The 27708-nt window shown below is 26.9% G+C and overlaps 4 protein-coding genes and 1 long non-coding RNA gene across 5 annotated transcripts in view; 3 read left to right on the top strand and 2 right to left on the bottom strand.

Annotated features, from left to right (window-relative positions):
* LOC127282791 (exonuclease mut-7 homolog) overlaps positions 1-5795 on the top strand; it is a 73540-nt gene extending 67745 nt beyond the window's left edge. The window contains exon 15 of the transcript XR_007843250.1: positions 5743-5795. The gene's annotated coding sequence lies outside the window, so the exon portion shown is untranslated. The remainder of the gene's footprint in view (positions 1-5742) is intronic.
* Positions 1931-6320, bottom strand: LOC127282795 (proton-coupled folate transporter). The gene is made up of 8 exons (XM_051307290.1): positions 6087-6320; positions 4635-4850; positions 3335-3686; positions 2861-3256; positions 2641-2778; positions 2471-2554; positions 2254-2410; positions 1931-2178 (listed from the first exon to the last, which is right to left on the bottom strand). The coding sequence occupies exons 2-8, from the start codon at positions 4839-4841 to the stop codon at positions 2118-2120; spliced, it is 1395 nt and encodes a 464-aa protein (XP_051163247.1). The 5' UTR covers positions 4842-4850; positions 6087-6320; the 3' UTR covers positions 1931-2117.
* A 980-nt stretch (positions 6321-7300) lies between these two features.
* Positions 7301-27708, bottom strand: part of LOC127282797 (cysteine-rich motor neuron 1 protein-like) — a 63063-nt gene continuing 42655 nt past the window's right edge. The window contains exons 3-7 of the mRNA XM_051307292.1: positions 23253-23429; positions 15960-16303; positions 14471-14839; positions 13951-14121; positions 7301-10590 (exon numbers count right to left, since the gene is read on the bottom strand). Of these exons, the coding sequence (XP_051163249.1) occupies positions 10348-10590; positions 13951-14121; positions 14471-14839; positions 15960-16303; positions 23253-23429 (1304 nt within the window). The 3' untranslated portion in view covers positions 7301-10347. The remainder of the gene's footprint in view (positions 10591-13950; positions 14122-14470; positions 14840-15959; positions 16304-23252; positions 23430-27708) is intronic.
* On the top strand, positions 17670-19371 carry LOC127282801 (uncharacterized). The gene is made up of 4 exons (XM_051307303.1): positions 17670-18002; positions 18570-18751; positions 18876-19042; positions 19156-19371. The coding sequence occupies exons 1-4, from the start codon at positions 17843-17845 to the stop codon at positions 19355-19357; spliced, it is 711 nt and encodes a 236-aa protein (XP_051163260.1). The 5' UTR covers positions 17670-17842; the 3' UTR covers positions 19358-19371.
* On the top strand, positions 20278-22664 carry LOC127282804 (uncharacterized). The gene is made up of 2 exons (XR_007843254.1): positions 20278-21132; positions 22099-22664. It is a non-coding gene; the product is annotated as an uncharacterized LOC127282804 (long non-coding RNA).

The following is a 27708-nucleotide window of genomic DNA, read 5'->3' as shown; positions in this document are numbered from 1 at the left end:
TATATAATAAGTAAAAATTTTTATACAATTAACAAATGGATTTAAAATCATTTAGTAAAAAATATACTTTTTATTTTTAAAGATATATCATTCAGCACGATGTATCATCGCATAACTGTGTCGGCTTTTATAAAGCAAAACTGACATTAATTTTACATTGATATTTCCCTTTTAAATACCTTCTATACTCTGAGATATTCTCAAGTCGTATTATATGTATATGAACGTGCGGGCATCATCTCATATATGATAAGTTCAAAACAAAAATATATACGTGAAGAAACTTCTTATCGCGATATTAAATAACAAAATATTATTAATTTATAATATTTTAATTTAATACTTTTTTTTTTTAATCTAAAAGTGAAAATAATGTGACAAAAACAAAATTTTATTATTTTTTTTATAAAATATATTTTTAAATTTATGAATATAAATTTTTTTTATTAAAATTAAATTTTTTGATTCTACAAATTTCTACATGAAATATTTATATGGAATGCACGTTATTTTATACATTACTTTAATACTTGCACGATGTGTAAGCTGACGAGTTAAGTGCAAGATGACAAGTTAATGACTTTCATCGACCAACTTTTTTTTTGGATAACTATTTCTTTTTAATTTTTTAATGAAATACAAAATAAAGTATAAATTATTATTAATTATAAAAAAAAATTTATTTCGATATTTTTAAAAATATTGTTTAATTTTTTTTAGTTATTTAAAAAAAATATTGTTTAATTTTTTTAGTTATTTAAAAAAAATATACTGAAATTTTTTTTTTCATTAAAACAGTTATTAACTATTTGCAAATAAATATTATTTGATTCAATTAAATAAATTTATTTGATAATAGTTAACAATTATTTTAATTGAATAATTTTTTTAAAAATATTTTTTGAATGATAAAAATTCAAAAACTTTGTGGTGAGTTCGAGGACGTGAGAGAGAAAAGAGAAAGAGTGAAACGGAAGGAAGGTTTCGCTCTACAATAATAAACTGTGAGATGAGGCAGAGCTAGAGATGATGAATTCGAATGATCTGAAAAATACATTAAACATAATTTTTTATAAAAATGCATAGCAAAAAATTAGAATAGAAACAATAGTTATAATTATTTTTTTTTGATCCTCTCTGAAACTAAAATTTTCCAATTAAAGTAAAAATTATTTATTTTCCCCGACTAAAAAGTTTTTATAATTCGTTATTTTCTATTTGAGAAAGTAAGATTTTTTTAAAATAGTAATGGAATAAATGTAATATTAATTTTATTACAATTTTACATTGAAAATTTTTTAAATCTTCTGACTGTTTCTCTTTTTTTTTCTCTCTCTCTCTTCTCTTATGACGTCAAGTGAAAAAGAATAGTCCGATTATGTGTGGTTTATTTTTTTTAACTTTGAATTTATTTTCATACACGTCTTGCTTTAAGCGGAACAATGCCAATAAAAATGAATTTTGTTTATAGACAAATTCACTGTGATTAAGTACACATATATTCTGACAAAGTGGACATGAGAAATTAAATAATAAAATAAGTGTACAGTAATTAGTTTAATAATAATAAATTAAATTTTTAATAATAATAAATTGAATTTTTAATAAAATAAATAAATATTGAAATAATATGTATAATAAATGATCAATGATGATAGTATTACAAACAGATAGCATATGATAGTAAACATTACTCTTCGAGTATATATAGTAAACAAGATTTCATTTATTTGATTAAACATTGTAACAACTTTTTAATATATATTTTTTTAGAGAGAGGAAAATTTTTTTTTTTTTAAAGAAAGTAAATTTGTCTAATTTTTCAAAAAAAATGTTATTTTTATTTTAATTATTATAAAAAAATATTTGGAATTAACATTCTCATCATCAGTCGGTAAATATTATAATTTTTTTTTTGAAAATTTTTTCTTAATAAAATATTTACAATAGTCTTGATTTTTTATTATGCTTATAAATCTTTGTACGCGTATAACGAGATTAAAATTTATTATATGCAATATTGTAAATGAGTTCTAAAAATAGTTAAATTTGTGAAAATTACATTTTTACCCACTATTATATACATATATATATATATATCCGTATTGAATAAATTTTTATACATTTACTTCATTTTTATCGTTCAGTCTTTGCGATCGAGGAAAAAAATAAATAATTCTGTAAAAGAAATGTATAATTACTGGTTTGTTTCTAAAAATAGTCAATGTATAAAATAATAATAATAATGCTTACAATACTAAAAACAAGACAGTAATTTGTGAACCAATTGTCAGCAAATAAATAGCACTGGGCATACTAATTATAGTTGCATTATACAATTGACTATACATAACTCCACTAAATATTGGTACAGCATTGTCAAAAACTGACAATATGGAAAATATTTTTCCTAAAAATAAATAGATTAGGTATACAAAAAATTTGTTTTTTAATTTAAATTTATTTATACCTCTTTCTTCCGGTGGTACTTCTTTGGAAATCATTGATCTCAATACTGGAGCTACAATTGGTCCAAATGCTCCAAAAATTGTACCTAAAGTCAAAGTAATAAATTTAGGTTATATTAGTCATTTATTTTTGTAAAAAAATGTAAAATCAAAAATTTTTTTTTTTACTTACCTATATAGAAGAAAATTGGTTTTTTAGCAAGACAAAAAACTATTCTTGCTAATGAATGAGATAAAGTGCCAATTATCACTATCCATGTATCATTTAATTTGAATGTTTTACTCATTATTGGTACACCCAACAGCATAGCTAGAAATTTTATTATTAATCCAACATTTATATTTAGGTATGTAATTAAATTTGTTAATTAAATTTTTCTCTATATACTAACCAATAACAAATAAACTTGATTGAAATATTCGAAATTGACTGAAATCAGCGACATTCCATTTAAACATAATTTGTGTATACAAATAGCTCATTGGTTTTTCATCCCTTTGAAATGCATAAAGTGACATACCTAAAAATAATATCCACAAACAAAGCCTACCATTTAATTCGCGTCGTTTCACTAAAGTTTTTATTGTTTCAATTACATGATTTTTGTCAAAAAAATCTAAAAATACATTTCTTCCTTTTATTGATTGTTGTTTAGTATTTGTTTGCCATTCTAAATTTAATAGAGAATAAATAATTGCCAATACTAAAAGAGATGAATTTATACTAAACATTATTGTATAGGAAAAATTTACAACGTGATTAAATAAATAGGAGCCAAGAGCAATACCTAGAAAAAGAAAATTATGATTTAAATAATAATGGTATTATTAAAATTAAAAAAAAAAAATGAAATAAAAAATAATACCCATAGGCATTGAGCTTAAATATACAGCATCTAATATTGTAATTCTAAATGTTCTGTCCTCAACACTTGAGATATCAGAAATATAAGCAAAACAAGCGGCAAAAATTGCAACATCTGCTCCAAATAATGTGGATGGTATACTAGCAGTATATATAATCATATTGATATTCCATGATGGCATTACTGTATTTATAACAATCATAAATGAATAAATAAGTTTGCCAAATAAACCGAGAATTAGAAGTAATTTTCTCCCTCGACGATCACTCCAATTTCCAATGAAAAATGCTAAAATTATTGGCAATACATGAGATGCTATTCCATTCCATTGATGAAATTTTGAAACAGTAATCTGTAAATTTTGTCAATTCGGATCTTTAGATTCATTTTTTTTTCATCTGGAATTTTATTTCTCTGAATTTTAATTACACGGAAAAAAAGAAAAAGTAATTTTTCGTACTTTCATAGTAAGATGGGAACTGTTCGAAGTTTCTGCGCATCTCTGGCAACTTTTACTCCAAAAATAGTCAAATTTACTATTTTTGTAGTAAATTTTACTGTTCCGTAGTAATTTTTACTATTTCTGAAGTAAATTTTACTATTTTTGGAGTAAAAGTTGCCAGAGATGTGTGCAGAAACTTCGAACAGTTCCCATTTTACTATGAAAATAGTAAAAATTACTTTTTATTTTTTTTCCGTGATATTACACTGTAAAAAAAATTTATTTGATTCAACACGCAGAGAAATGATTTATTTGAACCAAATAAAATATATTTGAGTTAAATAAACGTATATTTGTCTCAGAGCCTACTAACTTATTTATTTGGCGTAAATAAAAGTTTTATTTGTCAGAAATAAATTTTTCTTTGCCTCAAATAAATTTTTTATTTCAATGAAATAAAATATATTTGCAACAAATAAATTTTTTATTTCAATGAAATAAAATATATTTGCAACAAATAAATGAGTTAGTAGGCTCGGAGACAAATATACCATTTCTCTGAGTGAAATACTCGATTATTTGACTATTATCAAATAAATATATTTATTTGTGTCAAATAATTATTATTTGAGCCAATTAAATTGTATTTGTTTCAAATACAAAAATTATTGGTTCAAATATAATTTATTTAATTCAAATATAAAAATTATTTGGTTCAAGTAAATATTTATTTGATAATACTCAAATAATCGAGTATTTGAATCAAATAAATTTTTTTTTCAGTGTAATTATATTAAAAAAAAATATTATTCTTTCGATAAATATTTTATTAGAATTTTTGAAAAAATTCTTACGTACTTGTACTTGAGAATTTAATGTTTTGTTTGCTGTTATATTTCTACAGATTTCTTCGCTAAATTCATGATCTACACGACAAGCTTTATAAACAAAAAATGCTTGTTCAATTACAGAAGTGGTCATAAATGCCATCATGTAAAGCCACATTGTTGGCTCCACTGAAATGTGTTTCACAATTTTCACACATTTTTCTAATATTCTTTCCATAATCTGTAACTAATTATTTATTATTATTTTTTTTTTAAAATATTTTTTACAACTTTACTGTTTAATATTTTTAATTTATATTTAATTTTTTATTTATTTTTTAATTCGTAAATCATTTTTTAAAAAAATTTCAATTTGTTTAAAAACTTTCTCTTTTCTTGAAACAAATTATATTTACAAATTACTTTTTAAAAAATTTGGAACATTAAAATTGTATTAAAAAAAAAAGAAATAGTTATCAAAAATGACAACGATAAGAATTAAAAGAATAATGAATCGGTAAATTCTATTAAATTTTGACTTATAATTAAATAATTTTTAACAAAATTGATGTTACATAATTTTAACAAATAATATATTTTTTAGTTTTTAAAATATTATAAGAATTAAAAATAAATGCGTTTATATCTATTATAGAAAAATTGTTTACTGATTATACTAACAAGATAATGGTATACTTCATGCTATTATATAATTCAGTGTCAAACATGTTTTTTTTTAAATTTTACAATATTTTATTCTAAATATTATTTAAATAATTTCAAGTACAATCAAAATAAAAAGTTTTCAGAACTTTTTTTAAGGGGGGTGAGGAATGTGAAATATTTTTTTAACTTTACATTTTTTATGTAAAAATTTCTATTGTTTTGAAAATTAAATACAAAAAAAAAGAATTGTAAAAATTTAAGTAGAAAAGGTGGCGGTAAATTTGAAATTCATTGATTTTCTTTTTCTACAATAAATTTGATTTCAGTAGTTTAATATATTCACATTTTTGAATTTTTGAATATGTCAAACATTTCTTTAGGCATATTTAAAGAAAATTAAATACAAAATAGTGTAAAATATTATTTAAAAATAATTATATTAAGATATGTTTTTCTCTTTTTTTTTTTTGCAGATGGATGTTTTATTCTTCAGGAGAAAGTGCATACTATGGAAAACTATAAACACGTGAGTGCTTCTTAAGCAAATATGAAATATTTTTTTAAAAATATATATTTTTATTATTTAATTATATTTTTCTATGATATAATATAATTTTAATTTAAAAAAAATTTATTATAAATAATTAGTTGATGCGATCATCAGATCGTGTGTGCAAATAATTTATAACAAAATAATCAATTAATATATTTGGAGGTTATGTGATAATTTATGGAAAATTTGATATTTAAAAAATAAGATCTATAGATTTGAAGTTACAATGGTTATATAAATTATTCGATAAAAATTTTTACTTACCTTTTTTTATTTTTTAACTTTATAAACTACTGCAACACTATAAGAATACAACTCATTCACTTTTGGAGCACACTTCATTTAATTCTTTTACTTTTTTGAGGGAAAATATAAAACTGGTTTTAGGATCCAGACATCTAGTGCAATGTAAATGAACTGAATACTATAAAAATAATGTTATCTGTTGATTTTATACTTTTTATATTTTTCACATCAAATTTTTATCATATCTCAAAATAATTTATATTAAAAAATTAATTTCAAGTTTAATTGTATACTTTTATTTGTTTAGAATTCGATATTTTATGAATTATGTCTTAAGCTTAGTTTTGTAATACAAGCACTAAATATCTTTATTGACATACACAAAATTATTGCGAAACAAATTAAGTATAGGGGAGATATTCTATCATTATAATTAAAAGTTTATTATTCATTTAAACCACTTAATTCAAATGAAAATTTTAATTTTCATTAATCATTTTTTGTTATTAATTTGATAAAAAAGAAATTTATAGAAAAAAAAACTGGAAATTTGTTTATTTTAAAAAATAATTAAAATTTTTTTTTTAATAATTAGTATTTTCTTTATTTTTTGAAAAAACTGATATTAAAATTTATTTTTGCCTCTTATCTTTCGATGGTAACTACGTGAGAAAAACTCACTATCTTATCAGTGTAATAAATATAGAAATAACAATATGGATTAAAAATTATGATAATTGATTGAGTAAACTTGATGTTTATTACAATATTATTATTAATTGAACTTTGTTCTTCTATAATAAAAGAAAAATATTACACAATTTTTTTTCCTTTTTCACGAGCTTTAACTACAATTTACAAGATGGCACCACTTGTATTAAATTCAAGTTAAATTTAAAATTTTAATATTTAAAACATTTTTTTTTTTTTTGAAAAACAAATCTCAAAATTTATGCATAATTTTTTATTAGTCATTCTATAACTATTTAAAAATGCATAATTTTATTCTAAATAAATTATGCAAATTTTTATTTAAATATAAATTATGCAAATTTTATTTAAATATAAATTATACAAATTTTTATTTGAAAATATAAATTAGATTCTCTTGAGAATATATTCACTGCGATAATTTATTTATATTAGTCACTATTTAAAAATTATTGAAGAAAAATTATGGAGAGAGAGAGAGAGAGAGAGAGAGAACTAGTGTAAAAAAATAGTCTATATGCTATTCTTATCGTATCAACAATTTTATTTAGCTTTTTATTAAATTTTATTTAACATATACAAAGAGCTAACGTTGTTACGTCTATGCGCGTTTATATTTGCGATAATATTTATAGAGATTGGAATCGAAATCGATTTTTAGTTTAAATCTCGATTATAATCGATTAAAAGTCGAATTTTTAATTTTCAAAATTGATATTCGATTTTGATTTTACCATCCCTATAATTTTTGATGGATTACAAGGAAAGATTTTTTTTTTTCGTCAAAATGGAACTCTCTAAAATGATTTTTTTTTTTTTGTTCTCTATGCAATATTATTTATCTTTAATATAGTTTTCTTGTTTCTATTGGTCGTTGTTTAAATTAATAATTTATTTTCGAAAATGATGATCTTTACAAATTTTTTTTTTCCTAACTGGGATATGTTATTCGTATAAAATAAAGTTTTTGTTTTTTAATGTTTATATTAACTTTCCAAATTAACAGATATTGAATTAATGAATTTTTTGTTTAAATATTACATAGTTTTCCATAAATTTTTTTTGATACGCTTACTCTTATTCTTATTAATTATATAATATAGTTCAAATTGTAATAAATATTGTCTCCAAGGTACATACACATATATACGAAATTTTACCTATACATTTTTTTTTTTTTTTCGACAATTATTATATATTATAATTATATGTATATATGTATACGCGTTTATTATAATTATATTGATCATTATAAATAATTCTAAACTTTCTACTATTTTTTTTTTTTTTGTGTCGCTTGTCGATGTATGTCAGTGTAACATTGAAAAAATATATATCAGTTTAAGAAGACAATCATCTATTTATATATAGCATTGCGTGTATAGGTACATGGATATGTGTAAGTTTTTTTTTAAGTATAATACGTACAATACATTTTATCACGTTTAATAAATTCTAATAGAAAATTGAAATTCTATAATTTAGCTATATTAAAAAGAGCATGTAAAAGAAGTACATTTGTCAATTTTTTTTTTAAACTCAGAAAAAATAAGACAATTTTTTTTTTTTTGATAAGTTTCAGGAAGCAATATTATTTTACATACAGTGTTTTTTTTTATATTTTACAATCCAAAAAATCGATGAAAGATTAAGATTTCTGGATATAGGAAATACTTTTATTAGATATACCTTATTTATTTGAGAACATTTTCTCAACATTAGACTTAAAAAAAAAACGATTCGCTTTACATAATTTATTTTGAGTTTATTATTTTTTTTTCAAAACTCAAAAATGCGTCTATTATCTAAAAATACTACAGTTGCGGATAATTAATACAAAGCTTTTTTTTTGGATAAAGAAAAAATTTCTCTTTGCCAAATTTTTCTTCTCTTTTTTCGAAATTTTAATAAATTCCTATATTTAAGAATTTAAATTAAAAATATCTTACAATTATATTAATATATAGGAAGTTTCTTTTCTAATTTTTTTCAAGCATTTTTCTAGGAAGCTATTTTGACTCAAATGTAGAGAAAAAGAAAAAAATTTTAGTTCTTGTAACTGATAATAAAATTAAAATTATAGGAAAGATAAAAGAGAGAAAGAGAAAGTAGTCTAATAACACAGTTTTAATTTTAACCTAACATTAACATTGTGTACTCATGAAAATTAGATATAAATAAATTAATAATAAGTCTCTGGAAATTAAAACTTATTGATTTTTTTTTTTTTATAATGAAAAAACATTTCATTTTTGAATTAAACCAGAATGGATTTTCAAGCATTACATATATGACTAGAGTATTGCTTTATTTTTTAAATAAATTCTATTTTCTGTTGTTATTTTGAGAGGATCGAAGGACACCTTAATAAAAAATAAAATTTTACAAAAAAAAAAAATATATGACTGAGATTACAGCTGCAAAAAAAATGAATATTTAACCACATAAAATCTATACAAATATTTATATCACATTCACACATTAACAAACAATTGCGCGCGCAGTTCGATGAGTAAATAACGAACTCATTATAATTTCAGTAAATATTAAACAGAATGAAAAATTAATCTTTGATTATAGGTTTTGTGTCGCTCTGAAAACTAAGCATTAATCCATTTAAATCTTACCAAATATTAAATTTTTTTTTTTTTAAAGAGTTCGTTAAATTAAAATAATGTCGCAATGGTCCAGAGATCAAAGAAACTAGGAATTAAATACTTAAATACTAATAGTCCATTTTTACAGTAAATTTGTACCTAAAAAATTTTTTTTTTTTTAAAAGACATTAGTAATTTGTATTTTTTTGTTTCACATTAATATCAATTTGAGATTGTGACAATATTTATATTTTACAAGTTTTTCATCACAGCTTGTTGGAGATTTCGTCTAACTTTTTTTTTTTTATTTTTTTTTTGATACAACAGCTGTATAAGGATGAGTCTCGGACGTACAGACTGTAACATTTATATAGGTGCTTATAAAATGTGACATTTTTCTCTATATATCTCTCTCACGAGTCACGCCACGGGGGTTTCAGTCCAGAGTATAGCTTATATTGCCTTTTGAAACTACAATAAAATCGTAGATTCCAATTAGAGACTTTGCAGCTTGAATTGCAATTTCCGAACCACTGCGCTAGAATTCGAGTTTATTTCAAGTACATGGTACTTGTTCCAATTATCGTATTTTCAGAATTGCATCGAATCGACTTGAAATAGTACAATCTATACATATATATAAACCTTATCAGCATCAAATAATTAACCTAAGATAATTTATACACAATACTTGTGTAATTTTCTTTTTTAAAGAAAACACTTTTGTTTTTAGTGATTCCATGAAAAAAAAAAATTGATGCAAATTTAGAAATATTTTTTTAAAATACTTTTATAAAGAATTAATTTTTTAATGTATTTTAGATTTTAGATTTAAAAATTTTTAGAAAGCTATTTTATTTTTTGTGTGAAAAAAAAAAATATTGATTTATTTATTATTGGCAGTGACTCGGAGGATAGATTCGATAGTTTCATATATCCCATCATATTGCAGAGAAACATACATATATTTCTCACAGGCAAACCATTTTTTCATTTTGATGAACAGGAGTGTCATATATTGGCACACATTTATAGTATTGAGATGGATATGGCGTATAGGAAGTGGCGGTTGGTGATAATCGAACCCGAAATTTATTCCTCACTATATGAATGATAAGGATAATGCATAACAATGCTAATATGATGATTAGTGTTATTGGTACTGTGCCCCAGCTTTTGACACCTGAATAGGAATTTTCCGTCTCATTTCCCATCTAAAAATTAACGAAAAGAAAAAATCAATAAATTTGAAATTTTTTTTTTTTTTATAATAATTATATAACATGAAAATATTAATGCATATATTAATTTTATCAATTAGCATAAATAAATAATAAATAAGACGACCAAAACTTAATATAAATATATATAACGTGCAAAACTACTTTGAAATCATTTCGACAGTATTCTGTATAGCATGCATAAATATGAGGTTGTTAATTGAATGCACCAGAAGTGTGTTGCAGAACAAACTAAACGAGATCAACGCTTAAATTGCTGGAACGAATAAATTGTCTGCAGTTAAAAAAAAACGTGAAATGCAGTCAATTTTGAAATTTTTATTCAAATGAATTAATTTAAAGTAGAAAAAAAAACAAAATTCATTTTGCATGACACTTAAAAATTTTGACATAAATAATTAAATATTAAATTAAAACAAAATGGAGAATGAATTTTTTAAACTAAATATATATACATTTATTTTATACACTTGTCTGCAATCTATTATCGAATACAAGAGCGCGAGATCCGCATAAATACAAAACAAGCTATAGGAGTGCCGTAACAAATAAATTATATAAAAAAAACAAGAACAATTTTACATATAAATTCTATCTGTAAAATCTATTTTTTATATATAAATTTTATACAAACATGCTCTCTAAATTTGAATTAGTAAACATTTTTACTAATTCAGATTTAGAGAGTGCGGAAAAAAAAGTCTTCATCTAAAACAGCGACTATAGTTTCTCTACAACAGCGATATATTTCTTTAGAATAGCGAAAACTTTTGCTTTAGTTAAACATATCGCTGATCTAGGTGAAGATTTTTTTGCGTTTGTGTAAAAATTATACATCGATAATTGTATAACAAAAAAAAATGACTCACTTTTCTGAATTAGTTAAATTTAACTAAATAATAGAAAAAAAGATTTACTATATCGAATTAGTAAAATTTAAGCAAAATGTAATTTACTACTCTCTAAATCTGAATTAGTAAAAAAGTTTACTAATTTGAATTAGTGACTCACTTTTTGTTTCTCAATTAATAAAATTTTACTAATTGTTAGTAACTTTTACTATCAATTAGTAAAATTTAACTAATTCTAAAGCAAAAAGTGAGTCACTAATTCAAATTAGTAAACATTTTTACTAATTCAAATATAGAGAGTAATTCAAATTAGTTAAAAAATTTACTGATGCAAATTTAGAGAGTGGGCTAATTCTCACTTGCCTAATTTGTATTTAACCTACTTCTTATTTGACCTAATTTGTATATTTAACCTATTCCTTAATTGACCTAAATCTTTATTTATTCTAATCTGTAGTTAACCTAATTCTTATTTGCCTTAATCTTTACTTTGTTTTAATACTCATTTAGCGACTAATTCTATTCTCATTTGATTTAATCTTTTCGTAATCTAATTCTTATTTGTCCTAATTTTTATTTATCTCTATCTTATTCATAACCTAATCTATTTCTATTTTAGTCTAATCGGGCCTAATCCTAAACATAACTCCTACTCTCTAAATCTGAATCAGTCTATTTCACTGATTAGCAGTAGAAATCTACTAATTGCCATAGCGAGAATTGAGCAACTGATAATTAGTAGAAATTTACTGATTCAATTAGTAAAATATAAATTACTGATTGAATCAGTAATATAAACATATGGCAGCGGGCGCAAAATCTACTGATTTAACAGTTAATTTTAAAGGTTATGTTATATACAAATTACTAATTTACATAAGTTATTTTCTATTGCTTATATATTTACTAATTATATTAGTAAATTTCAAAAAATAACTGAAACTTCAGTTAAAATGAAAAGTACTCTCTAAATCTGAATTAGTAAAAATGTTTACTAATTTGAATTACTCTCTAAATCTTAATCAGTCATATTTCACTGATTAGCAGTAGAAATCTACTAATTGCCATAACGAGAATTGAGCAACTGATAATTAGTTGAAATTTACTGATTCAATTAGTAATATAAATTATATGGCGGCGGGCGCAAAATCTACTGATTTAATAGTTAATTTTAAAGGTTATGTTATATACAAATTAATGTTTTACTCTCTAAATCTGAATTATTAAAAATGTTTACTAATTTAAATTAGTGACTCACTTTTTCCTTTAGAATTAGTTAAATTTTACTAATTGTTAGTTAAAGTTACTAATAATTAGTAAAATTTTACTAATTAGTTAAATTTACTAATTTAATTTACTTTTTAGTGAGTCACTAATTCAAATTAGTAAACATTTTTACTTATTCAGATTTAGAGAGTACATAAGTTATTTTCTACTGCTTGCATATTCACTAATTATATTAGTAAATTTCAAAAAATAACTGAAACTTCAGTTAAAATGAAAAGTACTGATTGAATTAGTAAAATTTCTACTGATTCAGATTTAGAGAGTAGTGACTCACTTTTAGCTTCTGAATTAGTAAAATTTTACTAATTATTAGTAACTTTTACTAACAATTAGTAAACTTTAACTAATTCTAAAGCAAAAAGTGAGTCACTAATTTAAATTAGTAAAAATTTTTACTAATTAAGATTTAGAGAGTACTGATTGAATTAGTAAAATTTCTATTGATTCAGATTTAGAGAGTATATACGGTGTAATCTATATTTGCCTTATTTCTCATACAACCTAATTTTTATTTGGCCTAATTCTTATGTTTATTAATTACTTACAAAACATAAACATAATATCTGAATTCTTATGTGCTCTCTAAATCTGAATTAGTAAAAATGTTTACTAATTTGAATTAGTGACTCACTTTTTGCTTCTCAATTAGTAAAATTTTACTAATTATTAGTAACTTTTACTAACAATTAGTAAAATTTTACTAATTCAGAAGCAAAAAGTGAGTCACTAATTTAAATTAGTAAACATTTTTACTAATTCAAATTTAGAGAGTGATCAAATCTTTATTTGGTCTATTCTCATGTGGCCTAATTTTTTTAGTAGAATTTTTAGTTGTCAATTTTAATCTGACCTAATTCATACCTAATTTATACCTTCTTGTATACCTGTTTTTGTTATTATCTAATTGTAAAAATGATTGAAAATATGTAAAACTAATAACGTTATTATTTTCTATTAGTCTATAAAAGAAGGAAAAAAATTCTCAATAACTGTAAATAAAAGAGAAAAAGAGAGAGAAAGAGAGAGATTACTAATAATAACAAGAATATTGGATTCTGGGGTTTATCGAGTTTATCATGATAAGAAAATTCTCATGTTATATGTATATACACTATATAAGGGATGTAAACGGAGGAAACAGTATTGTTTTATGTTGGTCAAGGATCGTGCACACGATAGCGGACACATTACTCACTGTGATTGGACAAATGGGACAGCAATTGCTAGGCTTCGGGGGCTTCTCTTTGCAGCTGAGTCGTCCACTTGCATCGCAACTACACGTTGTACAAGAATTTAGTTCCCACCTTGATCCTTCCGGATGTGTCTTATTGTGTTGATCGATACAAGATGCTCGACATCGACAAACCTGTGTATAGATCAAAATTTATATAACCCATTCTCCTATATTTTGCGATCTCCCATATTATATCGATTTCAAGTTAAAACGCGTGAATCTATTTATTTTGATTTATTTATTTAAAAATTTGTTTTCGAAAATTTTTGAGTGAAGAAAAATATAAATTATCTTTTGAAGATTTATAAAAAGCATAAAGTTTCCAATAACATTTTTTTTTTTTATGAGAGAAAATGTTTTTCTCTTGGAAGATTTATACCGACTGTTTTTTTCTTTTATTGTAATTGTGTTTTCTGTATATATATATAGTATTTCTGACACGAAAAGAAAAAATGATAAAGTGTGAAGAGAATTTTCTTACCGAGCATCCCCGTTTGTTGACCTTGTATCCAAAAGAGCACTTCTTTTTGCAATCGCTCATGGCCGGACATCCTGGATGGGAGGGTTTGCATTGGCAAAGAGTGCAATCATTCTCATCCATGAGGAGACCGTTTTCACAGTGAAGATCACACTTGAGCTCCGGACAGACGATTTTGTCCTCTTCTTCTTCTTTTTCTTCATTCTTCTTTTCCTTCTTCTCATGATTTTCACTATCAAACATTGTCGAAATATCAGTTGTGCATCCACACACACGACAACCGTCCTCATCTTCAATAAGCTCACAATTTAGTCCACAGTGTGGCAATTGTGGACAAATCTTTTTCTCTTTATTTTCAACGTCTGTCAATATCTGAAAATAGAAAAGATTTTTTTTCTCTTATAAAATTATATATTCCGGCAAGTTGTTTCAAAATTGTATATATAAATAAATATACTTTTTTTCAGCTTTTAAAAGTTTAAATAACTATATATAACTTCACTTTTGACTCCTTATATTTAACATTAAAGATGAACGATCAAAAGCTTGTTACTTAAAATATTTACTAACCACAAGTTTAACTTGACGTCAATTTTCAATCAACCTTCTGAACAAACTTTAATGTTGATTAAAACTTTTAAATTGACTATAAACTTTAAATGTAAAATAAAAGGAGTTTAAAAAAAAAAACTCAGATGTAAAACTCTTCAGAAAACTATAAACATTTTAAAAAGAAAAACTCAGTTTCAGGTGCGGTGAAAGAGGAAAGTGGAGGCTGTTGAGAAAAATACCTAACACACACTTATACACTCTAAACGAATTTTTAAAACAGTGGACTTATTTGAAAAATTCAATGAAAAAAACTGTTTTAAGAAAATAATTAAAAACTTTTAAAAAAAGAGAGGAAGAAAAAACTTATTCGTTTTCGAGGATGCAATAAAACTCGATATCATCATCGACTAGTAAAAAGAACTTTTTTTGCGCTTTCTCTCTCTCTCTTTTTTTCTCTCTTTTGAAGGTTTGAAGTGGTTTTGAGTTTTCTCGCGCACGTATTTCGTCCAAGACGCGAATTTCCGCTGTTCAGCTATTCATCTTCGTCTCGTCCAGTTTCCGGTCCACGTTTCAGAAACTTGAACGACAATAGCTAAGTTTAGCATGAAAACTTGCACTTTCTGTCAAGAGAACCATACTCTCTGTGGCACTAAACTTCATTTTAAATTTTCTCATTAAAAGCAAAATTTGATTAAAAATTTACTTGTGCAAAGCAAATTATCAAAGTTGTACTCTGACATACACTTTCTCTCTTTCTCTCTCTTTCTCCCACTCAAGAAATTGAGTTTTCATTATAGCAATAATAGAATAATAAAGAGGAAGAAGACTTTAACATTCTAGTTTATAAAAAAAAAATTATCTTGTCTAATTTTGTTTCCTCGTATTAAATTTTTTTTTTCATAATTATGAAAAAAAATTAATTAAAAATTGAAATATATACCTTTGTGTTAATACATTGACAAATTGGACAATTGTTGGTGTCATTAATGTAACCATTGGTGCATTTTAATTTACAATCAGTGAGCGTTTTACATTTAACGGTGGCGATATTTTGAAGCGTTGTAGAACAACGAGGACAACATTCTCCAGGTGCTGGTGATGTTGGTTTCTCGCAACTTTTACACATTGTTGCTTGACATGAAATTTTTCCTTTTTCACAAATACAATTTACGCATTCACCTTGCTGCCAAGATTCACCGTCTGAACGTAAAATTGAATCTGAATCTCGACAACTTAATAATTGTTCATCATCATTGTCCTCTGTACTCAACCACAATACAGATTCTAAAAACAATCAAGCAAATTATATATATATCACCGACAAAAAAAAAATTTAATTGATTCAAATAATCGGTTACTTGACATCAAATAAATATTTATAATAATTTTTGAAATCAAATAATTGAATAAAATAAACTATTTATTTGGACCAATGATTTTTGTATTTGAAACAAATACCATTTAGTTAACTGAAATAATAATTATTTTATAAATATTTATTTGGTAATAGTCAAGTAGCCGATTATCAAAAAAATGTTGTTTTTCAGTGTATATACTCTCTAAATCTGAATCAGTAGAAATTTTACTAATTCAATCAGTACTTTTTATTTTAACTGAAGTTTCAGTTATTTTTTGAAATTTACTAATATAATTAGTGAATATGCAAGCAGTAGAAAATAACTTATGTACTCTCTAAATCTGAATTAGTAAAAATGTTTACTAATTTGAATTAGTGACTCACTAAAAAGTAAATTAAATTAGTAAATTTAACTAATTAGTAAAATTTTACTAATTATTAGTAACTTTAATTAACAATTAGTAAAATTTAACTAATTCTAAAGCAAAAAGTGAGTGACTAATTTAAATTAGTAAATATTTTTACTAATTCAGATTTAGAGAGTAAAACATTAATTTGTATATAACATAACCTTTAAAATTAACTATTAAATCAGTAGATTTTGCGCCCGTCGCCATATATTCACAGAAAATTAAAAGACATTAAAATAAGCTGCAACGCTTCTTATTTTAATCCAATTTTGCTTATTTTAATCCATTTTGGTATTAAAATAAGCAAAATTGGATTAAAATAAGAAGCCTTGCAGCTTATTTTAATGCCTCTTAATTTTCTCTGTTTATATTACTGATTCAATCAGTAATTGATATTTTACTAATTGAATCAAGAAATTTCAACTAATTAATTTTTACTAAACTAAACTAAACTAAACTAATTTTTACTGCTAATCAGTGAAATATGACTGATTCAGATTTAGAGAGTATAGGTTACATTACAAGAAAAAATTTTATTTCCCAAAAAATTAAACAAAAATTTTTCTATTGAAAAAAATGATTTTTTAATAGTACCTATAATGTATAACGGTTATAAAATTACATAATTGTATAGTATAAACAAATAAAAGAAAAACAAAAATGCATCTCTCAAGATAAGGTTATTTGTTAGATAAGATAATGAATTGTTTTCATTTAAACGTGACGTAAACAAATTGCACTCATGACGATATGTATATATATGCAATCAGAAAAAAAAATAAAGAAATTGTCACGTCATTGATGTCTGAAGTTAAGTACTTTTAAGTGACCCTTATATAGACTTATTTATTAATATAATTTTCGCACAAACGAGAGAGAAGGGGATATCATTTCATGTAGTTCATGTAATCTCCTACCATATACACCAAGTACGAGCCACTAAAAGCTGACTAGTATCTTGCAAGCTTTCAGTACTAGTGTGAACATTTTTTTTTTTTTGCATTTAGTTTATCAGTTACAAAAAAAAAAAAAATTATTTTCCCTTTTATCCAAAACATGGAGGATAGTAATGATTTTATTAAAATTGTGGAAGCCACAAAAAATGAAAAGCCAATGAAATTTTTCATTAAACTAATTCCAAAAGATAGATTTGTGGATGCTGTGAATCATATGTGTACTTTTTTTCTAGCCGATGAACCTTTATGTAAAAGTGAAAGTGAGTTAATGATTTTTAATAACTGATAAATTATTTTTAAACATTATAATGAAATATTGCATTTGTGATAAAATTAACACAGAAAATTAAAAGGCATTAAAATAAGCTGCAACGCTTATTATTTTAATCCATTTTGGTATATTAAAATAAGCAAAATTAGATTAAAATAATAAGCGTGTTGCAGTTTATTTTAATGCATTTTAATTTTCTGTGAAAACTTAGAAATCAGTATTAAAAAAATGTATAGAAAATTAAAAAAAACAAATTTTTAAATTTAGTCACTTTAGTATTATATGAACTGTAACATTCACGAGAGTATATATTTCAACCGACTGGTGACCTCGATTGCAAAAAGAGTTAATTAATTAAGGGCGGTCCAGACAAATGAAGCACAAATGAAATAACATTTATTTTTCATATGTCTGTGTATAATGAATAGAAGAAAGTTTTAAACAATAATAATGCTCTAATTAACAATGTTGTAAAATTTTTTTTTTTTTTACTCAAACAAAAAAATATGTAATATAAAATATTATTTCAAAGCATTTTTTTACATTATACTTTTAGATGTGAAAAATGATCCACAAGCAATGGAGGAATTTAGAACATTATTTAAAACTGCATTAGGGGATAATTTAAGTGTTGCGGCATTTGTTGAAAATCCTCAAGGCGGAAAGCCTATAATAGCAGCCCTTAATATTCTTTATTTGGGTGGAAAGGAACAGAAAATCGATTTTAGTCAATATATTGTAAACGAAAAATTGTTCTATTTAAAAAATATAATTTTTATATTAAATAGCATATAATATACTAAATAATAATATATATTATATTTTTATTGAGAGGGTTTAACATTTTTTTTTTTTTTTCCAGAGTAAATCTGATAAGGTACGAAAAGTAATGCAAGTTATGGAAGCATCATCAGCAGACGTGAATCTTGAAAAATTATATGGTTACGATAAATATATAGGAGGCTTTGGTCTAAGTGTAGATCCTGTTTTTCGAGGAAATGCAATTGGATATCATCTTCTTATGGCACGGTAATGTCGGTTTGCAAAAAAAGATATAGAGAGAAAATTAAGTTTTTGTTAAAAAATTATTTAAACGTTTTTAAATTAAAATTTTGATAACTTTATTTTTTAATAACTTTCAGAAATGAAGTTGGTAAAAAATATAAAATTCCATTAACAATGACCGTTTTTACATCGCCAATATCAGCAAAATTAGCCAGTAGAGCCGGATTTGAAGTATTATCTGAAAAATTGCGTGACGAACTTGTTGACGAGAATGGAAAATTATTAGTCCCTACATGCACGACTGAATGTTTTAAATGTATGGGAAAGAAACTGAATTAAATTTTATTTACAAATATTTAGTTTTTAGGGATTAAAAAAAAATTTAAAGAATATTTTTTAAATTAAATATATACAGATATAGTCTAGTCAATGGAATACAAATTGTAAGTTAAAAAACATCTGCAATTTGAAAGTTGGATACAAAATAATTCTCAATTAATCTTCAATTCAAGATAATGATATTTCAAAACTTAATATTATATAATGACAAGTATGAAGACTTAAATGATTCTCTTGTCCTTTTATTGCGCATTAAATTATGAAATATCATTATGTTGAATTGAAGATTGATTAAGAATTATCTTGCAGAAAATGTTTTTAGAATTGCATTGTATTAACGTTTAAAAAATTACTCTCTAAAGAATTAGTAAAATTTCTAACTAATTTGAATTAGTGATTCACTTTTTACTATTAGTTAAATATTAGTAATTTACTAACAAAAAAAAAGTGAGTCACGAATTCAAAATTTCTACTAATTCAGATTTAGACAGAGGCAAGTAAAAGTAATAATAAAGAAAGTCTTAAAATGGAACACCTAATTTTTACCATTCGAGGAGAATTTTTATTTTCTGTATTGTCAGTACCCAGGTGCGAATTGTCGGTCGGCCCATGGTCGGGCCGACCATGTGCATGGTCGGCCCACCTCGGGCAGCCAGAGGTCGGGCCAACTAGCGAATTGATAACGTCGGCCGACCTATGGTCGACTAAGTTGGACCGACTATGGGTACCATAGTCGGGCCGACCAAGGCTGCCCTAGTTGGGCCGACCATCCTTGCCGACGGTCGGCAGCCATAGTCGGGCCGACCATGGCAGCCATAGTTGGGCCAACCTTGGCTGCCGACCATCCAACTTGACGGTCGGCAGCCATAGTCGGCCCGACTAAGGCAGCCGAGGTCGGCCCAACTATGGCTGCCATGGTCGGCCCGACTATGGCTGCCGACCGTCGGCTATGATAGTCGGCCCAACTATGGCAGCCTTGGTCGGCCCGACTATGGCTGCCGATGGTCGGGCCAACTAGCGAATTGATAACGTCGGCCGACCTATGGTCGACTAAGTCGGGCCAACTATGGGTACCATAGTTGGGCCGACCTTGGCTGCCGACCATCCAACTTGACGGTCGGCAGCCATAGTCGGCCCGACTATGGCTGCCATGGTTGGGCCAACCTTGGCAGCTAAAATTTTGCCGACCATAAACATTAAAATATAAAAATTTGTTATACAAATAACATATATTAGTAATCATTTTAAATTCATTATACATTTATTTTATATACTTAAACACTAAACGCAATCGTAAACATACATATATACAAATTAAAATTTTTAACGCTCGCAGGGATCGAACTCGCAACCTAACGCACCGCAGTCTAATACGCTAACCACTACACTACGCAATGACATATGAGTCACGGAGAAAAATAAATGTTATAAGCTACAGCTTGAAAAAAATTAAAGTTAGTAATTCAAAATAATAAATTAATCACATATAACCTTTTTTCTTTTTAAATTAATCAATTACAAGTAAATTAACAAAAACATTTTACATTTGTCAATGGTAGGAGAGAAATTTACTTTATGATGGTCGGCCCAACTATGGCAGCCAAGGTTGGACCGACCTTGGCTGCCAAGGTCGTACCGACCATTGTCCCCCATGGTCGGCCCAACTATGGCAGCCAAGGTTGGCCCAACTATGGCTGCCAAGGTTGTGCCAACCATTTTCCCCTTAGTCGGCCCAACTGTGGCTGCCATAGTTGGACCGACTATGGGGAAGAATGGTCGGCCCAACTATGGCAGCCACAGTTGGGCCAACCATGGCTGCCAAGGTTGTGCCGACCATTACCCCCATGGTCGGCCCAACTATGGCAGCCATGGTTGGCCCAACTGTGGCTGCCATAGTTGGACCGACCATTACCCCCCCTGGTCGGCCCAACTATGGCAGCCAAGGTTGGCCCAACTATGGCTGCCAAGGTTGTGCCGACCATAATCCCCCATAGTCGGCCCAACTATGGCTGCAATGGTCGGCCCAACTGTGACTGCCGACGTCGGCAGCCATAGTCGGCCCAACTTTGGGTGCAAATATTTACCATGGTCGGCCCAACTCTGGCTGCCGACCGGTCGGCAGCCAGAGTTGGGCCGACCATGGGCCGACGAACCAACTCTGGCGGCCGACCGAAATTCGCACCTGGGATCGTGTTTCTTTTGAGAAAAATAATTCTGTAATCCTTGATATACCGACCATCGATATACTCGGCTGCCAGTCATGCTGACTACATTCCCCGTAGTCGGCCCAACTGCGGTTTTCAAAGTCATGCCGACCATTCTCCCCCTAGTCGGCCCAACTGTGGCTGCCATAGTTTGGCCGACTATGGGGAAGAATGGTCGGCCCAACTATGGCAGCCAAGGTTGGACCGACCTTGGCTGCCAAGGTCGTACCGACCATTGTCCCCCATGGTCGGCCCAACTATGGCAGCCAAGGTTGGCCCAACTATGGCTGCCAAGGTTGTGCCAACCATTTTCCCCTTAGTCGGCCCAACTGTGGCTGCCATAGTTGGACCGACTATGGGGAAGAATGGTCGGCCCAACTATGGCAGCCACAGTTGGGCCAACCATGGCTGCCAAGGTTGTGCCGACCATTACCCCCATGGTCGGCCCAACTATGGCAGCCATGGTTGGCCCAACTGTGGCTGCCATAGTTGGACCGACCATTACCCCCCCTGGTCGGCCCAACTATGGCAGCCAAGGTTGGCCCAACTATGGCTGCCAAGGTTGTGCCGACCATAATCCCCCATAGTCGGCCCAACTATGGCTGCAATGGTCGGCCCAACTGTGACTGCCGACGTCGGCAGCCATAGTCGGCCCAACTTTGGGTGCAAATATTTACCATGGTCGGCCCAACTCTGGCTGCCGACCGGTCGGCAGCCAGAGTTGGGCCGACCATGGGCCGACGAACCAACTCTGGCGGCCGACCGAAATTCGCACCTGGGTAAAAGGTAGAGTTACATTCAGCTTACGAGTATAACTATTTTGAACGTCGACTCATCATTTTACAGCTAGGTTATTCGAGTTGCCTAAGCTAAGGCAGAAGTTCTGAAATTTCGTGTAAACTACTGTTTTCTCGGCTTTATTGTTAAATGATGCTTTCAGTTTAGATGTATAGTAGGATTAATAATTCACTTTATAATTATTTATTTATTAATAAATTAATAATTCGAGTGAAAATTCTAATTTAGTTAAAAAGAAATTAAAAATTTAGAAACTATAATTAATTAAATTTTTCAAAAGCTTGAATAAACTTTTTTCAATTTAATATTTAGTTCATGGTCATGGCTCTCGACTAGTTTAGATCAAACCATTTCTCCCTTTACCCTTCCTTCTTTAAGACATACGAATATTGCTGTGTACATACATATATATGAAATCTAAACTCGGGTTTTGAGTAAGTCTCTGAGACTTTATGGTATACATTCTCAGGAATCTAAATATGTAGATGTTCTTATGTGGATTTAGAGAACGTGCGGAAACACATGAAGAATAAACGTCGTGTCTCTCTATGATAAAATTATGTCTCTACTGTATATGTTATACACAAACTCTTACCCTTAAAATTGTTATATAACAAAGCAAATTTAATTTATATTTCACTTCTAATGAAGCACACTGAAATCCTCTTGAATTTTAATGACAATTTCTATAAAAGGGTCACTTTAAAAAAAAAAAAACAATTTTATCTTTTATTTTCGATTTTCAATTTACGGAAAGCACTTAACACACCTATGTTTGGAAGCACAACAGTTGTAAGTGATATCCAATGCTCAACTTTGATATACACACAACCCATTAGTATACATGCATGATAGATTTTAGAGGTATATAGAGAATCTGTGGCGTTAATTACCTGAGGGAAGACATTTGTAGAGAGGACAGCAGCTCCCAGGAGTTTCTGGATCAGCAGCTCTCACTGGGACAGGTTGTTGACCCGGTCGACATTTATCAGTAGGACATGGTGAGACACATTTACATCTTCCATCTTCAGCGGCAACGCTATCTTCCGGACAAGGTGAACCATGAACCCCTGTGTGTGAAAAGGAAAAAAAAAAATCGTGAAAAAGCTGCACGACTATCGTGATAGAACGTGTTTCAAAAGATTTCCCTCTCTCTCTCTCTCTCGCACTCTCTCTGAGTGAAAAATTGCTCAGGATATGTTCTTCTATAAAAGTCTTCTTATAACGTGCGGCCATATGTCAAATGGTATAAACGTTATATCATTTTTCAGTAAAGTGGGACAAAATCGCGTAAGTTTATATATATATATATATATGTGGTTTGTGCAAATTGACTGTTAACTGCATTAAAATATATTAGAAAAGCAATTTTTCCATGAAAATTTAATAAAAGTCGATATTCTAGAGTTCTTTGTTGATTTTAATTTAAGGCCAGGTCCAAGTCGTGTCAGCTGTTCCATTGAAACTTCAAAGGAACAGCTGACTCGACTTGGACATGGCCTTAAATTTTCCCAGGTTGTAGTGTGGCGCCACCTAGTTTTTATTTTAATAAGCCAACGCAGAATGAAACCTCTAATCTTAAGCTTTTACATGAGAGAGAATAGGATAAAAGATATTTCTATCCTTTTCTCTCTCATGTAAAAGCTTCAGATTTACGATTAGAGATTTCATTCTGCTTAGGCCCCCCCTAACATAACCTCAATGAAAAAATTCTCAAAAATTCAATTTTAGAAGATTTCCTTTCTTAAAAAAGATGCAAAGCACATGAAAATGTATCGAAATATCTTGATGGTCGAAAAAATGAACTTTGCTTTCCAGAGCATCTAAATCAATATTCATTTTATAAAAATCACCTTAAATTATTGTTCCACATATATATTTTGCATAACTTACTTAATTGCAATAAATTGTACACTTGCAAAGTATTTATTTGTTGTAAATATTTGTAGCTGTCATGAATCAGACACGAACATAACCTACATTTAGTTCAAATCACATTTCATTGGCCCAAGCGCGCGCTTTTTTAAAATAATGAAATTTATTAAATTATAATAAAATAATTGTAATAAATTAAATTATTATGAAAATAATATTACCTTGAATAAAAAAATGGTTTTTAGTTTTAAAAAAAAAATTATTATTATTTTTAGACAAATTTTACAAATATAATAGATTATTATTTTTCTCTTCACTGAAAAAAAAATTTATTTGATTCAAATACTCGATTACTTGACTATTATCAAATAAATATTTATTTGTATCAAATAATTATTATTTGAGTCAATTAAATATGGTATTTGTTTCAAGTACAGAAATTATTGGTTCAAATACAATTTATTTAATTCAAATAAAAATTATTTGGTTCAAATAAATTTAATTTTAAAAAATACTATTTTTGTCTGCTGTAATTAATTTGAAAGAAGATTTAGTAGATTTTTATTTCATATAAATATATATTTGAAATAAAGAATATATATTCAACTATATAGGGGGAAAAAAAATTGCAGCACATTTTTAATGGATAAAAATTTCTATATTATTCCATCTCTATGATGTGTTATCATAAAGAATTTTTTTTTTAACCACGCGAGTTACATTTTTCCTTTCAACCTAGATTTCTTCTCCTGCTCATAAAAATGTATTTTTTTTTTTTTTTTTATTTTGGTCTTCCATATTTTTTCTGTCTTATTATCCTGACTTAAGAGTATGGTTTATTTACAAAGAGCTTTTTCTCAGAGCAGACTACTGTTTTCACCTCGCTTTTGTTTTATCGTAATCCTTTTTCTCTTTTGTTCAAGAGGGGAAGAAATTGAGAAATTCAAAGGACATCCTCTATACTGTATTGCACATACAACCCACATACTGACCGTGTATATAGACTTTATCCACTTGAACGCTACGCACACCCCATTGTTTTTTTTTTTTTTTTTTTTAAGTAGAGAGAGAGAGAATTTAAAGTTACATTATCACGTTTTCATTGAGTATTTATATTTTTCTTTTTTTTTTTTCAAATAACTGAATTCAAAAAGAGATTTTATTTACACAGTGACATTCAGTTTTTTTTTATTTCCAATAATTAAATAATAATTTATTGGACATGTAAAAATGTGAGTTTTAAAAGTTGAAAAAATCAATTAAAAATTTATAACGTCATTTGGAATAGACATTAATAAAAAAAAAAAAAATTGTTCACATTTTATTTGCAGATGAATTTTTCTATAAAAGTGGCAAAAAGTTTATAAAATTTTAATGAATGAAATAATAGAATGTTATATTTAAAATCTATTATATTTTTATAACTAAAAACTCGCTATAAATATTGATTTTCTTTAAATTTGCATAACTTAAATATTGAAGAAAAATTTCACACACATTTTTTTTTTTTATTTTATATTATTTTTATATTCATATACTTACAATTTGAGATTCAAAAATAAAGCAAAAAAATTGTCGCGCGTCGTAGCACGAAGTGAACTCGAAATAAATTCTTCGCGATATTTCTGTGGGTACATTTTATAATGCAAGACTGAGCACTAGAGGAAAAAAAAAAAGAATAAAGGAAAAATGTGATCGATGCTGCTTTAAAAAAAAAAAAATAATAATAATAAAATACATATATAAACTCAGAATATAAAAAGTAATGTTAGAAATAAGAATTTTGCAAAATAGTTGCGAATTTCAATTTAGTATACACAATGTTAAATGAAGCATTATTTTACTCTGAGAATGTTAAATTTATACGCTATTGTGCTTAAAGAGAGCTTTTTACATTACAATTGCAATAGTGCTTTGTTCAGTTGTTAGGATTATTTGGTCCCTTTACACGCGGCATTTAAGTGAAAAGTATATATATAAAATAAACCGTATAAGGCGCAAAATTGAATTGAGCATCTCAGTCGAAAATGAAATTAAGGATCAAGAATTTTAACGAGTTTCCTTGAGATTAAGTATTTGGAAAATTTTTATAGTTTTCTGTCTCTGTATGTGTTTGCGGCATTATCCAAGAACGCGATTATCGATTGACATACAATCAAGTTACAATTACAAAATTAAAACAATTGCCAATATAAATTCTTTTATCTCTTTTCCTTTTTATGAAATCGTTCGATATTATTTAAAAATTTTAAGATTTGAATTATAGAAAAATTATTTTTAGATAAAATTTAACGGAAAAATTAAAAACAATTTAATTTTAAAGAAAAAAAGTAATAAAAAAAATTCCAAAACGGTTATTTATTTTTTTGTATTTTGTTTTAAAAATTGTTAATGAAATATATATATATATTGTAGTACTCAAAATTATATGACTAGTTTACTAAATTTCAAGTACAACTAACTTTTTCCGAGCAACTAGAAATTTATTACATGGACACAAGATTGCATGTTAAAATTGCTGACTGTATATACCACATTAGAGCCACCTACGGGACTTGGTAAAGTGCCAAATCGTAGAAATCCTTGTGTTTATATATGTATGTGAAAGTACACTTGACGTAGAAATCGAAACATTTTAAGTGAAGACTTTCCCCTAGAGTCATTTTTCTCATTTTTTTTTTCTCTCCTTTTTTATCTTTATGTTCAGTAAACATGCCCAAGGGATAGTAATTTTCTCTCCCTACTATACATATATGAAGAATATCTATATCTTCGAACGCTTAGATTTTTTTTCTTCTATAAAATATATAAAATAATTTTTAAAATAATGTAAAATAATTTTCTAAATATTGCATTTTTATATTTAAACTTATATATATTTAAGGTCAGACAATATTTTCAAATACCTCCCCCCCTCCCTACTCATTGTAGTGTAAATTGAAGTAAAAAATTAATGTTTACGAAAATTCCATTTTTTTATTTATGTATTTAATAAAATTAAAAATTAATTTTTAATATATTAAATTAATATTTTATATTTCGTCTTATAAATCAGATGAGATAAATAAGAATAGTAAATGAAAACAATAATAGAATTTCTATGCAATAATAAAATTTATTGTTTTCATTTCAAGACAGTGTTTTTATTGCTCGGTTCGAATAGCAGGTCAAAAACTCAAAACTAGTGAAAATTAATAAATATTTAGAAAATATTATTTAAATGCGCATAGGCCTTGCGCATTGTAGGTCGACATATTATATTTGATCGAAACTCTCATTTTCTCGTCACGTGTTTCAAAAATTTGCTAATCTCCATTTTTCTTTTTTTTCAGATTCAACGAAAGCTTCGGGAGTGTACGCATTTTTTAAAACTGCGATCGAATTTAGGGTGTTTATTAAAAATAGTTTTTTCCATTGAAAATGATATCGGGAGTGTTCGAATTTTCTTAAAACCGCGTTCGTTCGATAGAGAGT

Source organism: Leptopilina boulardi, unplaced genomic scaffold, assembly GCF_019393585.1.
Source record: "Leptopilina boulardi isolate dan_hultmark-lab unplaced genomic scaffold, ZJU_Lbou_2.1 LbouV2_302, whole genome shotgun sequence".
NCBI classification, from domain to species: domain Eukaryota; kingdom Metazoa; phylum Arthropoda; class Insecta; order Hymenoptera; family Figitidae; genus Leptopilina; species Leptopilina boulardi.
The sequence above is the reverse complement of the archived record's forward strand: the minus strand, read 5'-3'. Positions and strand labels throughout refer to the sequence as shown.

Excerpts from the sequence above, each read along its gene's own strand:
- LOC127282795 (XM_051307290.1), bottom strand. The coding sequence starts at position 4,841 with ATGGAAAGAATATTAGAAAAATGTGTGAAAATTGTGAAACACATTTCA. Across the intron at positions 3,687-4,634 it reads CATTAAATTCTCAAGTACAA|ATTACTGTTTCAAAATTTCA; the intron begins GTACGTAAGAAT and ends CAAAATTTACAG. Across the intron at positions 2,555-2,640 it reads ACCAATTTTCTTCTATATAG|GTACAATTTTTGGAGCATTT; the intron begins GTAAGTAAAAAA and ends CTTTGACTTTAG.
- LOC127282801 (XM_051307303.1), top strand. The coding sequence starts at position 17,843 with ATGGAGGATAGTAATGATTTTATTAAAATTGTGGAAGCCACAAAAAAT. Across the intron at positions 18,752-18,875 it reads TCGATTTTAGTCAATATATT|AGTAAATCTGATAAGGTACG; the intron begins GTAAACGAAAAA and ends TTTTTTTTCCAG. Across the intron at positions 19,043-19,155 it reads TATCATCTTCTTATGGCACG|AAATGAAGTTGGTAAAAAAT; the intron begins GTAATGTCGGTT and ends AATAACTTTCAG.